The sequence below is a fragment of the Microcaecilia unicolor genome, chromosome 1, assembly GCF_901765095.1.
Source record: "Microcaecilia unicolor chromosome 1, aMicUni1.1, whole genome shotgun sequence".
In the NCBI taxonomy this organism is placed as follows: Eukaryota; Metazoa; Chordata; class Amphibia; order Gymnophiona; family Siphonopidae; genus Microcaecilia; species Microcaecilia unicolor.
Window position 1 is genome coordinate 204,387,942 of NC_044031.1, and position 12,155 is coordinate 204,400,096.

General features: G+C 48.6%; 1 protein-coding gene across 1 annotated transcript in view; it reads left to right on the forward strand.

The window, feature by feature from the left end:
• The window catches only part of LANCL2 (LanC like 2), a 161,215-nt gene that overhangs the window by 86,198 nt on the left and 62,862 nt on the right, over positions 1–12,155 (forward strand). The window contains exon 4 of the mRNA XM_030207281.1: positions 1,729–1,873. Coding sequence (XP_030063141.1) covers positions 1,729–1,873 — 145 coding nt within the window. The remainder of the gene's footprint in view (positions 1–1,728; positions 1,874–12,155) is intronic.

Genomic DNA, 12,155 nt, shown 5'->3' on the forward strand with positions numbered 1-12,155 from the left:
AGTCGTTCGATTCATGAGAGGCTTGCTTTTGTCAAAGCCCCCTATCAAGCCTCCTACAGTGTCATGGGATCTCAACGTCGTCCTCACCCAGCTGATGAAACCTCCTTTTGAGCCACTGAATACCTGCCATCTGAAGTATTTGACCTGGAAGGTCATTTTCTTGGTGGCAGTTACTTCAGCTCGTAGGGTCAGTGAGCTTCAAGCCCTAGTAGCTCATGCTCCATATACCAAATTTCATCACAACAGAGTAGTGCTCCGCACCCACCCAAAGTTCCTGCCGAAGGTGGTGTCGGAGTTCCATCTTAACCAGTCAATTGTCTTGCCAACATTCTTTCCCAGGCCGCATACCCGCCCTGCTGAACGTCAGTTGCACACATTGGACTGCAAGAGAGCATAGGCCTTCTACTTGGAGCGGACACAGCCCCACAGACAGTCCGCCCAATTGTTTATTTCTTTCGACCCTAACAGGCTAGGGGTCGCTGTCGGGAAACGCACCATCTCCAATTGGCTAGCAGATTGCATTTCCTTCACTTACGCCCAGGCTGGGCTGGCTCTTGAGGGTCATGTCACGGCTCATAGTGTTAGAGCCATGGCAGCGTCAGTGGCCCACTTGAAGTCAGCCACTATTGAAGAGATTTGCAAGGCTGCGACGTGGTCATCTGTCCACACATTCACATCACATTACTGCCTCCAGCAGGATACCCGACGCGACAGTCGGTTCGGGCAGTCGGTGCTGCAGAATCTGTTTGGGGTGTAAATCCAACTCCACCCTCCAGGACCCGAATTTATTCTGGTCAGGCTGCACTCTCGGTTAGTTGTTCTTCGTAGGTCAATTTTCTGTTGTACCCTCGCCGTTGCGAGGTTCAATTGACCTGGGTTCTTGTTTTGAGTGAGCCTGAGAGCTAGGGATACCCCAGTCGTGAGAACAAGCAGCCTGCTTGTCCTCGGAGAAAGTGAATGATACATACCTGTAGCAGGTGTTCTCCGAGGACAGCAGGCTGATTGTTCTCACCTACCCTCCCTCCTCCCCTTTGGAGTTGTGTTTCATATTTTATTGCTTGTCATTCAACTGGCGGGAGCGGTCGCGCACGGGCGGGAAGACGGCCGCGCATGCGCGGTGGGCGTGCCCTGCGTGCCGACCGTCCCGCGAAGCTTTTTCCGGTTGGTGGGAGCTGCCGCGGACGTCACCCAGTCGTGAGAACAATCAGCCTGCTGTCCTCGGAGAACACCTGCTACAGGTATGTATCATTCACTATGTGTACCTAGGGCCTTTTATGTGATGTGAAGTCCACTCCAGTGGCCCCTAGGGTGCCCCACTGGTCTGCCGGGATGTCTGTGTGGCCAGTCTGCTAAGAATGCTGGCTTCTCTTATATCCTAATGGCTTGATTTTGTACGTTTTTTTCACTTGGACTTTTTTTTTTCTTTCAAAAATGATCCAAAAAGATAGTCGTAGTAAGCATAAAATATGTAGAAAACATCTAGGAAATGGCCATTCAACTTCTGTTATAGATTGTAAGCTCTTTGGTGGAGGCACAGTGTAATAATCATAATGACAGTCATTAAACCTTTGTGTTGTAGGAAAACAGTCAGTAATATAAACATTTAATTATAAGATGCTCCCCACGTATGCAGTGTTATTCTAGTTAAAGCCTATAGTTGACACAGTTTTGGTACAGACTGAAGCTCATTTCTGAAGGCATTTCCTAATTATTTTGTCTTTGATCCAGGCTCCTGCAACTGCATCAGACAGTGTGCACAGACGTAGATCTTCCTGATGAGCTCTTGTTTGGCAGAGCTGGATATCTCTATGCTCTGCTGTATCTCAATGCAGAGATTGGCCCAGATACTGTGCCCCAGTCTACAATTAAAGAGGTCTGGAGCTGCTTTGTTTAACCATACATTAAATGTGTTATTTGGATATCTGAGCATTGTAAAGAAGACATGGTATGAAAATTCTTAAAAGATGTATTTGACAGGTTCATATATATTTCAGCTAAAATAAAATAAAAATTAAAAATACCTTAGAGAAGGCTAACAAAACTCAGCAGGTCTTGGTTGTCAAGTCAGTTTTTGTAACAGCTGACCCCAGTTTATAATGTTGTATGTCAGCCTCCTTTTGCTTTCTAATACTGATAGGACAGTGCCAGAAAGGGGGTTGGTACTGGTTAGAGACATTTTTTGATTTCACTTTTTAATCACCTTTTCAAATCTGGATCCAGTAAGAAGTAACCGAGTTGTTACCATCATGAAACTAGTTAAGTGGACTATGTGAATGAATTGGTGTTCTTAGCTCAGTTCTCAATGGTAATCTTTCTGAAGAGAATTTTTTTTCTTTAACTTTTCTTTCCATTATTTTGACCCAAGAATGTCCATACATTTGAGGCATTGAGGACAAATGTTTTGTTTTGAAATAGCTCTGTGTGATCTTTTTTTTCCACTTTCATTCTTTATTATTTAGAAAACAAACCAAATGCATAGTACAACAATGAAGAAAAGTAAGCGACCTTAAACCTAAACAATCAGTGTAACCTAGTAAACCCTCCTTCCTCTACGACCCTCCAGACCGGTCAAGACGCGTGGGTTATGTCCTCCTACCAGCAGAGGGAGACTGAGAAACACTGAGCTTTGAATACTGTATATATAACCTGTGCAGTACATCCACTAGCCAGTATTTTCTCAGTCTCAGCAGAGGTAGATGGACAGCCTGTGCAGTCTTCAATAGTCTGGTGAGGTAGCTGGATTATACGGTTAAGGGATTTATTCTCTGATTGCCAAATTTAATGTGTTTTCACTATTCCCTGTACGTGGTTTAAAAAAAAAAAAAAAAAAAAAAAAAGTAAGTGCTTCGGGGCCCTGGGTCCAGTGGGGCCCAGTTTTTCCCCCCTGGGGTGTCACACCTGTGTTCAGGTCCCTCCCCCTGTGCTGCTCTCCTTGGAGACCCTGGCAGCTTTGTGCCTCGGCTGCTTTTCTAATATTGTAGCCTTGAGAGCCCCTCACTTCTCAGCTGCCAAAATTTGGGTGATGTCTCTTTAAGAGCTATCTGAAGCTGTTTCGGCATAGGAACGGACGGCAGGTCCGTTCCCTGTTTGTAGCGAGTGAGAGCAGTGCGAGTGCTTGTGCTGGGGAAGCGGTGAGTGAAAAGTTTCTTTTGGCGCCGTTTTGCACAGCGTGTTGGGAGCTTCGGGGTCATGGCAGGCAAACTCCTTCGCTGTCGCGCGTGCTCGCGCCGAGGAGTAGAAGCTCCGGGAGGTCAGTGCCGGTTGTGCGGCGAACCGAAGCAGGCCTCGCCGATGGCGGCACCCCCGGTATTGAGCGCGGAGGTCCCGGCGAGTTCGGGGGTGTTGGGGGCGGCAGGAGCGTCGGCAGGGACGGTTTCGGCGAATTTAGTTTTGGCGGGAACGGCCGCCATTTTGGATTCCGCGCGTCCCGCGGAATCAGCTGTTTTTGGCCCTGCTGCTCCCGGATCGGCTCCAAAAGGGGGGCCTGAGGGTACAGGAGGCGTTGGTTTTCCGCCGGATTTCGTTTGGACCCTCTATCAAGCCTGGAAGGCGGGACCCACTCCTTTAGGGGAGGGGCCTAGTTCGGCAGTGTCTAAGAGGCCTCGTTTTGAGTGGGACGACGAGGAGGGATTCTCTCCTGTAGGCTCTGAAGGTGCTTTTAGTGATGTAGGGGACCCTGAGGGGTTTGAGGGTCCTCAGGATCCGGAGTTGGTGGTTCCTGGGGAGGACCCCTCCGTAGTGCGGATTTTTCACAGGGAGGAGCTTGCGGAGCTCATTGAGCAGGTCTCTTCAACCCTTAAGTTTGAGCAGCCAGAAGCGGCTTTGGGGGAGGCTAGACAGGTGGACCCCTTGGTTAAGGGGATTCAGAGGCAGGCTAGGTCTTTTCCCATGAATAAGGACATCCGGGATATGGTGTTTCAAGAGTGGCATTCGCCGGATTCTCCCTGTAAAGTGTCTAAAGCAATGTCTAGACTGTACCCGCTCCCACAGGAGGATAGAGATTCCTTTAAGGCACCCACAGTAGATGCGGTGGTGACAGCAGTTACAAAAGCCACGGCTATTCCGGTGGACGGGGGGACTGCTCTCCGGGATCCCCAGGATAGGAGGCTTGAGTCCTTCCTCAAGCGGAGTTTCGATTTGTCGGCCCTGGCCCTGCAGGCCTCGGTTTGTGGGGGGCTGGTTGCGCGGGCGTGTTTCCGATGGGCCGAGAAGCTGCTTGATGATTCAGTGGAGGTTGGGACCTCCGGTGTGCAGGAATTAGCCAAATTGGAAATGGGATCGTCCTTTTTGTCGGACGCGCTGTATGATTTGCTCCGTGCCTCGGCCAAGAATATGGCTATGCTGGTGGGGGCACGTAGAGCACTGTGGTTGCGAGGTTGGGTCGCAGATGCGGCTTCCAAAGCCAAGCTTTGTTCGCTTCCTTTTAAGGGGTCCATGCTTTTTGGTGAGGATTTGGATAAGTTGGTGCGCGGGCTCAGTGATACCAAGGCCCCTCGCCTTCCGGATTTTCGTCCTAAGGCGGCTTTCAGGGGTACTTCCTCCCGAGGTCGGTTTAAGGAGGCTCGCCGGTATAGGCCCGGGAGGACTAGTGGTCCCTTTAGAGGTCGGTTCTTTCAGCGCACTCAGTCCTTTCGGGGCAATCGGCGCGGAGGGCGTGATTTTCCCGCAGGAGGACAGGCGTCGGGGCGTAATTCGCAATGAAGGTGTGCGGGCCCAGGCTCTGGTTCGGGTAGGGGCTCGGCTGAGTCTGTTTTACCAGGACTGGGCCCAAATCACTTCGGATCATTGGGTTCTCGAGGTGGTGCGAGACGGATACGCTCTGGAGTTCGACGGCCCGCCTCCCGAAAGGTTTCTGGAGTCTCCTTGTCATTCGAGGCTCAAGCGGGCAGCGGTGCGGGACACTCTGGCTCGTTTGATCAGTCTGGGGGCGGTGGTCCCTGTTCCCCCCGCTCAGCGCCGCTTGGGCTGCTATTCAATCTATTTTGTGGTCCCGAAGAAGGAGGATGCCTTTCGGCCTATACTAGATCTGAAGGCGGTCAATGCAGCTCTCAGAGTTCCCTCTTTTCGCATGGAGACATTGAGGTCGGTCATTGTCGCGGTGCAGGAAGGGGAGTTTCTCACGTCTTTGGATTTGACGGAGGCTTATTTGCACATCCCCATTCGGGCCGCTCATCAGCGATTTCTGCGCTTTGCGGTTTTAGGAAAGCATTTTCAGTTTTGTGCTCTGCCTTTCGGATTAGCAACGGCTCCTCGGACATTTTCCAAGATCATGGTTGTAGTGGCGGCGGCCTTGCGGAAGCAGGGTATTCTGGTGCACCCGTACCTGGACGATTGGTTGATTCGGGCCAAGTCCCAGTCGGAGAGCGAGGTGTCTACTGCTCGGGTGGTGCAGTTTCTTCAGGCTCTGGGCTGGGTAGTGAACTTCGCCAAGAGTCACCTGGTGCCGTCGCAGTCGCTGGAGTATCTGGGAGTTCGTTTCGATACCAGAACCGGTCGAGTCTTCCTGCCGGGCCCTCGGATTTGCAAGTTGCAGGGTCAGATTCGTCTGTTCCTGTCGGAGGCGGCTCCGACGGCCCGGGAGTATCTACAAGTCCTAGGGTTGATGGCGGCCACCATAGAGGTAGTTCCGTGGGCCCGGGCGCACATGCGGCAGTTGCAGTCAGCTCTTCTCAGTCGGTGGTCACCCCTGTCGCAGGAGTTGGACGTACGTCTTCAGTTGCCGGTAAGCCCACGCCTCAGTCTCCGGTGGTGGCTAAACCCAGGAAATCTGGACACGGGAATGCCGTTGGAGGCTCCACAGTGGGTGGTCCTCGTCACAGACGCCAGTCTTCAGGGCTGGGGGGCCCATTGTCTCGGTCAGGTAGCTCAAGGTCGTTGGTCCCAGGTAGAAGCTCAGTGGTCCATCAATCGTTTGGAAACTCGGGCCATTCGACTGGCGCTTCTGGCGTTTCAGAGTGTGCTGTTGCGGAAAGCAGTCCGGGTGTTCTGCGACAACGCCACCGCCGTGGCTTATGTCAACCGTCAGGGGGGCACAAAGAGTCAGGCGGTCGCGGAGGAGGCGGCGCTGTTGTGTCAGTGGGCGGAGGTTCATCTTCTAGCGCTCTCCGCGGCACATGTGGCTGGAGTAGACAACGTGGAGGCAGATTACCTAAGCAGACATGCTCTAGACCCAGGAGAATGGGCGCTTCATCGGGCGGTGTTCAATCGCATTGTGTCGGTCTGGGGACTTCCCGTGATGGATCTCATGGCAACAGCCCGCAATACTCACGTTCAGAGGTTTTTCAGTCGACGGAGGGATCCGCGAGCGGAAGGCATAGACGCGCTCCTGATGGTTTGGCCGCAGGAGTTGCTGTATGTGTTTCCTCCATGGCCGTTGGTCGGTCGAGTGGTTCAGCGCATTGCTCGGCATCACGGTCAAGTGATTTTGGTAGCCCCGAATTGGCCGCGTCGGCCGTGGTACGGAGATCTGGTTCGGTTGGCAGTAGCGGACCCTCTGCCGTTGTCAGAGTCAGTGGTGTTGTGTCAGGGACCGATAGTTATGCCGGATCCGGCTCGGTTCTCGCTTACGGCCTGGCTCTTGAGAGGCACAGGTTAAGGAAGAAAGGTTTTTCGCCCAGAGTTATCGAGACGATGTTGAGTTCGCGTAGGCAGTCCACTTCGTTGGCGTATGTCCGGGTCTGGAGAGTATTTGAGCATTGGTGTGCGGGTAGACAAATTCTTCCCTTTCGAGCGTCGGTGACAGATGTCTTGGAGTTTTTTGCAGGATGGTATGGACAGGGGTCTGGCCTTGTCTTCTTTGAAGGTACAGGTGGCAGCTTTGTCGTGTTTTCGTGGAAAGATCCAGGGGAAGTCGTTAGCTTCTAGTCCGGATGTGGTTCGATTTTTGAAGGGTGTTAAGTTACTGCGGCCGCCCCGGCGGCGGATGGTGCCTCCGTGGGATTTGAATCTCGTACTGGATGCTTTGGTGAGGCCGCCGTTTGAGCCCTTGGTTTCTGTTTCGGATAAGGATCTGTCCCTAAAGACTGTGTTCTTGGTGGCTATTACTTCAGCCCGGCGGGTGTCAGAACTTCAGGCTTTGTCTTGTAGAGAACCCTTTTTGTCCTTTTCCAAGGAGAAGGTTTCGTTGCGCCCGGTGCCGTCCTTTGTGCCCAAGGTGGTTTCAGAGTTCCATGTGAATCAAGTTATTTCCTTGCCAGTCTTGGGTGATTCTGCGGGGGATGCGGAACAGCGTCGACTGGCCAAGTTAGATGTGCGAAGAGTCTTGCGCTGTTATATCTCCAGAACTCGGCACTATAGACTGTCTGATCGCTTGTTCGTTCTCCATGGTGGTGCAAGAAAGGGTGCGGCAGCTTCCAAAGCTACAATAGCTAGGTGGTTGAAAGAGTCAATTGCGTCGGCGTATTTGCTGAAGGGCCGCGTGGTCCCTAAGGAATTTTCGGCTCATTCTACCAGGGGAATGGCGACCTCCTGGGCGGAGAGTAGTATGATTCCGCCGTTAGATATTTGTCGAGCGGCGGTTTGGTCGTCATTGCATTCGTTTGTTAAGCATTACAGGATTGATGTGCATGCCAAGGACGAGGCAGGCTTTGGGGCTGCAGTGTTGACCTCTGGCCTTCGTGGTTCCCGCCCTTAGGATGTTTACTGCTTTGGTACTTCCCACGCGTCTTGACCGGTCTGGAGGGTCGTAGAGGAAGGTGAAATTAGATCTTACCTGCTAATTTTCTTTCCTCTAGACCCTCCAGACCGGTCAAGGCCCGCCCTGTCTGTACTTTAGGCCAGGAGGTTTTGTTTGGTCTGGTCTCTATTTGTTGTTCTATCTTGGCAGCTGTTGAGTGTGGTTTCTATGTTTCAGACTTTTGTTGGTCTGAGTCTGGTTAGGTGTGACCGTGTTTGAGAGTCCACCTGTGGAAGCACACACAATAAAAAGGGCACAATGAAAGATATGAAGAAAGTGTCCAGTTGGCAGTGACCACGTACAGGGTTGTTAGTTGTAGTTGCTGTTTTGGTTTCTCTGCTTTGTCAGGGTTATACTGGCTAGTGGATGTACTGCACAGGTTATATATACAGTATTCAAAGCTCAGTGTTTCTCAGTCTCCCTCTGCTGGTAGGAGGACATAACCCACGCGTCTTGACCGGTCTGGAGGGTCTAGAGGAAAGAAAATTAGCAGGTAAGATCTAATTTCACCTTCCCCTTCCCATTCACCCCCTCCCCCCAGCAAAAGAAAACAACAAATATTAAACACGTGATGTGGTTCCTTCAGCACATGTACTGATCGCTCTCTACCCTACCCACCCCCCTATCCCCAAAATCTGCCACTCAAGACACAATTCTCAACCAGCCTTGAGTATGTTGATCAAACAGTCCTTTTCGTAATGTAGTAAGTCGCTCCGTTTCCACCTAAAGGGACACCTTCAAATGCCAATCTTGCACTGTAGGTCCAAGGCACTTCTTCTAGTGGGTCGCAATGAGATACCGTGCCCAATAGACAGAGAAGAGAGTACAAAAACCTTGCCCAATACTGTAGTCAGTTCCCGTTCCAGAACCCTCCAAAACACCTGCAATAAGGTACATGACCACTATATGTGAACAAAAGTACCCACCTCCCTCCCGCATTGCCATCACTGATCAGATACCATAGGGTAAATGAAATGTAAACGGGAGGGAGTGAGATACCACTGAATTAAGACTTTATATGCATTTTCTTGCTCTAAAACACAAATAGATTCTCGAGTCACTTCTTGAAAAATCTGGTCCCAGTCTTGCTACCCAAAAGTAATCTGAAAATCTTGCTCCCATTTGGACATGAAGGAAAATTTTGTGTTAATAGAACCCCGAAAATATTGGTAAAAAACCTCCTCAGTGCTAACCATAAATTATCAGACTGTTACTTACCCACCGGGTTAGAGTTCAGCCAGGCCTGAGCCGAGAGAAAATGCCTGAACTGCAAATAAGGAAAAAAATCCCCCACTAAAAGCCCTTTAGTTTCACAAAAAATATTGAACTGATTGACTACCTAAGAAATTTTTCAAAAAGTGCTTACTTTATAAGGCAGATTCAAAATAACTTCCCAAAAAAGGTGAAATATGAATAACAAGCATCCAGACCAACGTTTAATAAGCTTCTCATTTCTATCTCATTTCATGTAGATAGCTGGGTGGCTGGTGGACATGAGGATCGCCTGGTCATTTGCCTGGCTGGTGCAAAGGTGGTGGACCTCAAGCGTCACCTAGATAGGATTTTAGATAGTGCTGGCAAGGAGTCGGCTGTCTTGGTACATGTGGGTACCAATGACATAGGAAAATGTGGGAGAGAGGTTCTGGAAGCCAAATTTAGGCTTTTAGGTAGAAAGCTCAAATCCAGAACCTCTAGGGTAGCATTTTATGAAGTGCTACCCATTCCACGCGCAGGGCCCAAGTGAAAAGCAGAGCTCTGGAGTCTCAATGCGTGGATGAAACGATGGTGCAGGGAGGAGGGTTTTAGATTTGTTAGGAACTGGGCAACATTCTAGGGAAGGGGGAGCCTATTCCGAAAGGATGGGCTCCACCTTAACCAGGGTGGGACCAGGCTGCTGGCATCGGTATTTAAAAAGGAGATAGAGCAGCTTTTAAACTAGAACCTGGGGGAAGGCCAACAGTCGCTCAAAGTTCATGGTTTGGAATAAGGTATCTTTTAAAGATATCACCAAAATAGGGAAGATAGGGTATCCCGATAGTGAGGTTTCAAAAGAGACCATAGTAGACCAGGCATCCTTAAATATAAATAAAAATCAGACAAAAGATTGCAAATGAATACTGTCAAGTACTGAGCATGATGTAAATAGGAACAACAAACATAGTTTGAAATGTCTATATGTGAATGCCAGAAGCCTAAGAAATAAGATAGGAGAGTTAGAATATATTGCACTAAATGAAAACTTAGATACAATAGGCATCTCTGAGACCTGATGGAAGGAGGATAACCAGTGGGACACTGTCATACCGGGGTACAAATTATATCGTAGTGATAGGGTGGATCGAATTGGTGGAGGGGTAGCATTGTATGTTAAGGAGGGCCTTGAATCAAATAGATTGAAAATTCTGCAGGACACAAAACACATTTTGGAATCCCTATGGATTGAAATTCCATGTGTAAAGGGGAAAAGGATAGTGATAGGAGTTTACTACCATCCACCTGGCCAGGATGAACAGACGGATGTAGAAATTTTATCGGAAATTAGGGAAGCTAACAAACTGGGCAACATGATAATAATGGGTAATTTCAATTACTCCGATATTGACTGGGTAAATGTAACATTAGGGCATGCTAGGGAGGTAAAATTCCTTTACGAAATCAAGGACTGCTTTATGGAGCAGCTGGTACAGGAGCCGACAAGAGAAGGAAAAATTCTAGACCTAGTCCTAAGTAGAGCACTTAATCTGGTGCAGGAAGTGTTGGTGCTGGGGCCGCTTGATAACAGTGATCATAATATGATCAGAGTTGATATTAGCTTTGAAGTAAGTATACACAGGAAATCCAATACGTTAGCGTTTAACTTTCAAAAAGGAGACTATGATAAAATGAGAAGAATGGTGAAAAAAAAAAGAGGAGCAGCTGCGAGGGTCAAAAATCTACATCAGGCGTGGATGCAGTTCAAAAATACCATCCTGGGAGCTCAGTTGAATTTAGTGAAGGGAAATCTTGCCTCACCAATCTATTACATTTCTTTGAAGGGGTGAAAAAACATGTGGATAAAGGTGAGCCGGTTGATATTGTATATTTTCAAAAGGTGTTTGACAAAGTACCTCATGAAAGACTCCAGAAGAAATTGGAGAGTCATGGGTTAGGAGGTAGTGTCCTACTGTGGATTAAAAACTGGTTGAAGGATAGAAAACTAGAGAGTAGGGTTAAATGGTCAGTATTCTCAATGGAGAAGGGTAGATAGTGGGGTTCCCCAGGGGTCTGTGCTGGGACCGCTGCTTTTTAATATATTTATAAATGATCTAGAGATGGGAGTAACTAGTGAGGTAATTAAATTTGCTGACGACACAAAGTTATTCAAAGTTAAATCGCAAGAGGATTCTGAAAAATTACAAGAGGACCTTGGGAGACAGGACGTTTAAATGGCAGATGACGTTTAATGTGAGCAAGTACAAAGTGGTGCATGTGGGAAAGAGGAACCCGAACTATAGCTACGTAATACAAAGTTCCACGTTGGGAGTCACCGACCAAGAAAGGGATCTCCGCGTCATCGTTAATGATACGTTGAAACCCTCTGCTCAGTGTGCTGCTGCTGCGGCTAAGAAAGCAAATAGAATGTTAGGTATTATTAGGAAGGGAATGGAAAACAAAAGTGAGGACATTATAATGGCTTTGTATCACTCCATGGTTCAACCTCACCTCGAATATTGTGTTCAATTCTGGTCGCTGCATCTCAAAAAAGATATAGTGGAATTAGAAAAGGTGCAGAGAAGGGCGACGAAAATGATAAAGGGGATGGGACACCTTCCCTATGAGGAAAGGCTGAAGTGGCTAGGGCTCTTCAGCTGGGGAAAAAGACGGCTGAGGGGAGATATGATAGAGGTCTATAAAATAATGAGTGGAGTGGAGCAGGTAGACGTGAATCGTTTGTTTAATGTTTCCAAAAATACTAGGACTAGGGGGCATGCAATGAAGCTACAAAGTAGTAAATTTAAAATGAATCGGTCAAATTTTTTTCTGCACTCAACGTGTAATTAAACTCTGGAATTCGTTGCCAGAGAATGTGGTATAGGTGGTTAGCTTAGCGAGGTTTATAAAAGGTCTGGATGGCTTGCTAAAGGAAGAGTCCATAGACCATTATTAAATTGACTTGGGAAAATCCACGGCTTATTTCTGGGATAAGCAGCATAAAACGTATTGAACTTTTTTGGGATCTTGCCAGGTCTTTGTGACCTGGATTGGCCACTATTGGAAACAGGATGCTGGGCTTGATGGACCTTTGGTCTGTCCCAATGTGGCAATACTTATGTACTTATTTTTATTTTCTGTGTTGCCTTTTATAAAACAGGCACATAGAACTATCCCCAGCACTGCACAAATGCAGTTTCCTCCTGTTCTAAAGCAGGTGTAAATATGTGGATGTGTGCTATGCATGCCCCCCCCCCCCCCCCCACAGAAATACATATACATCACAACT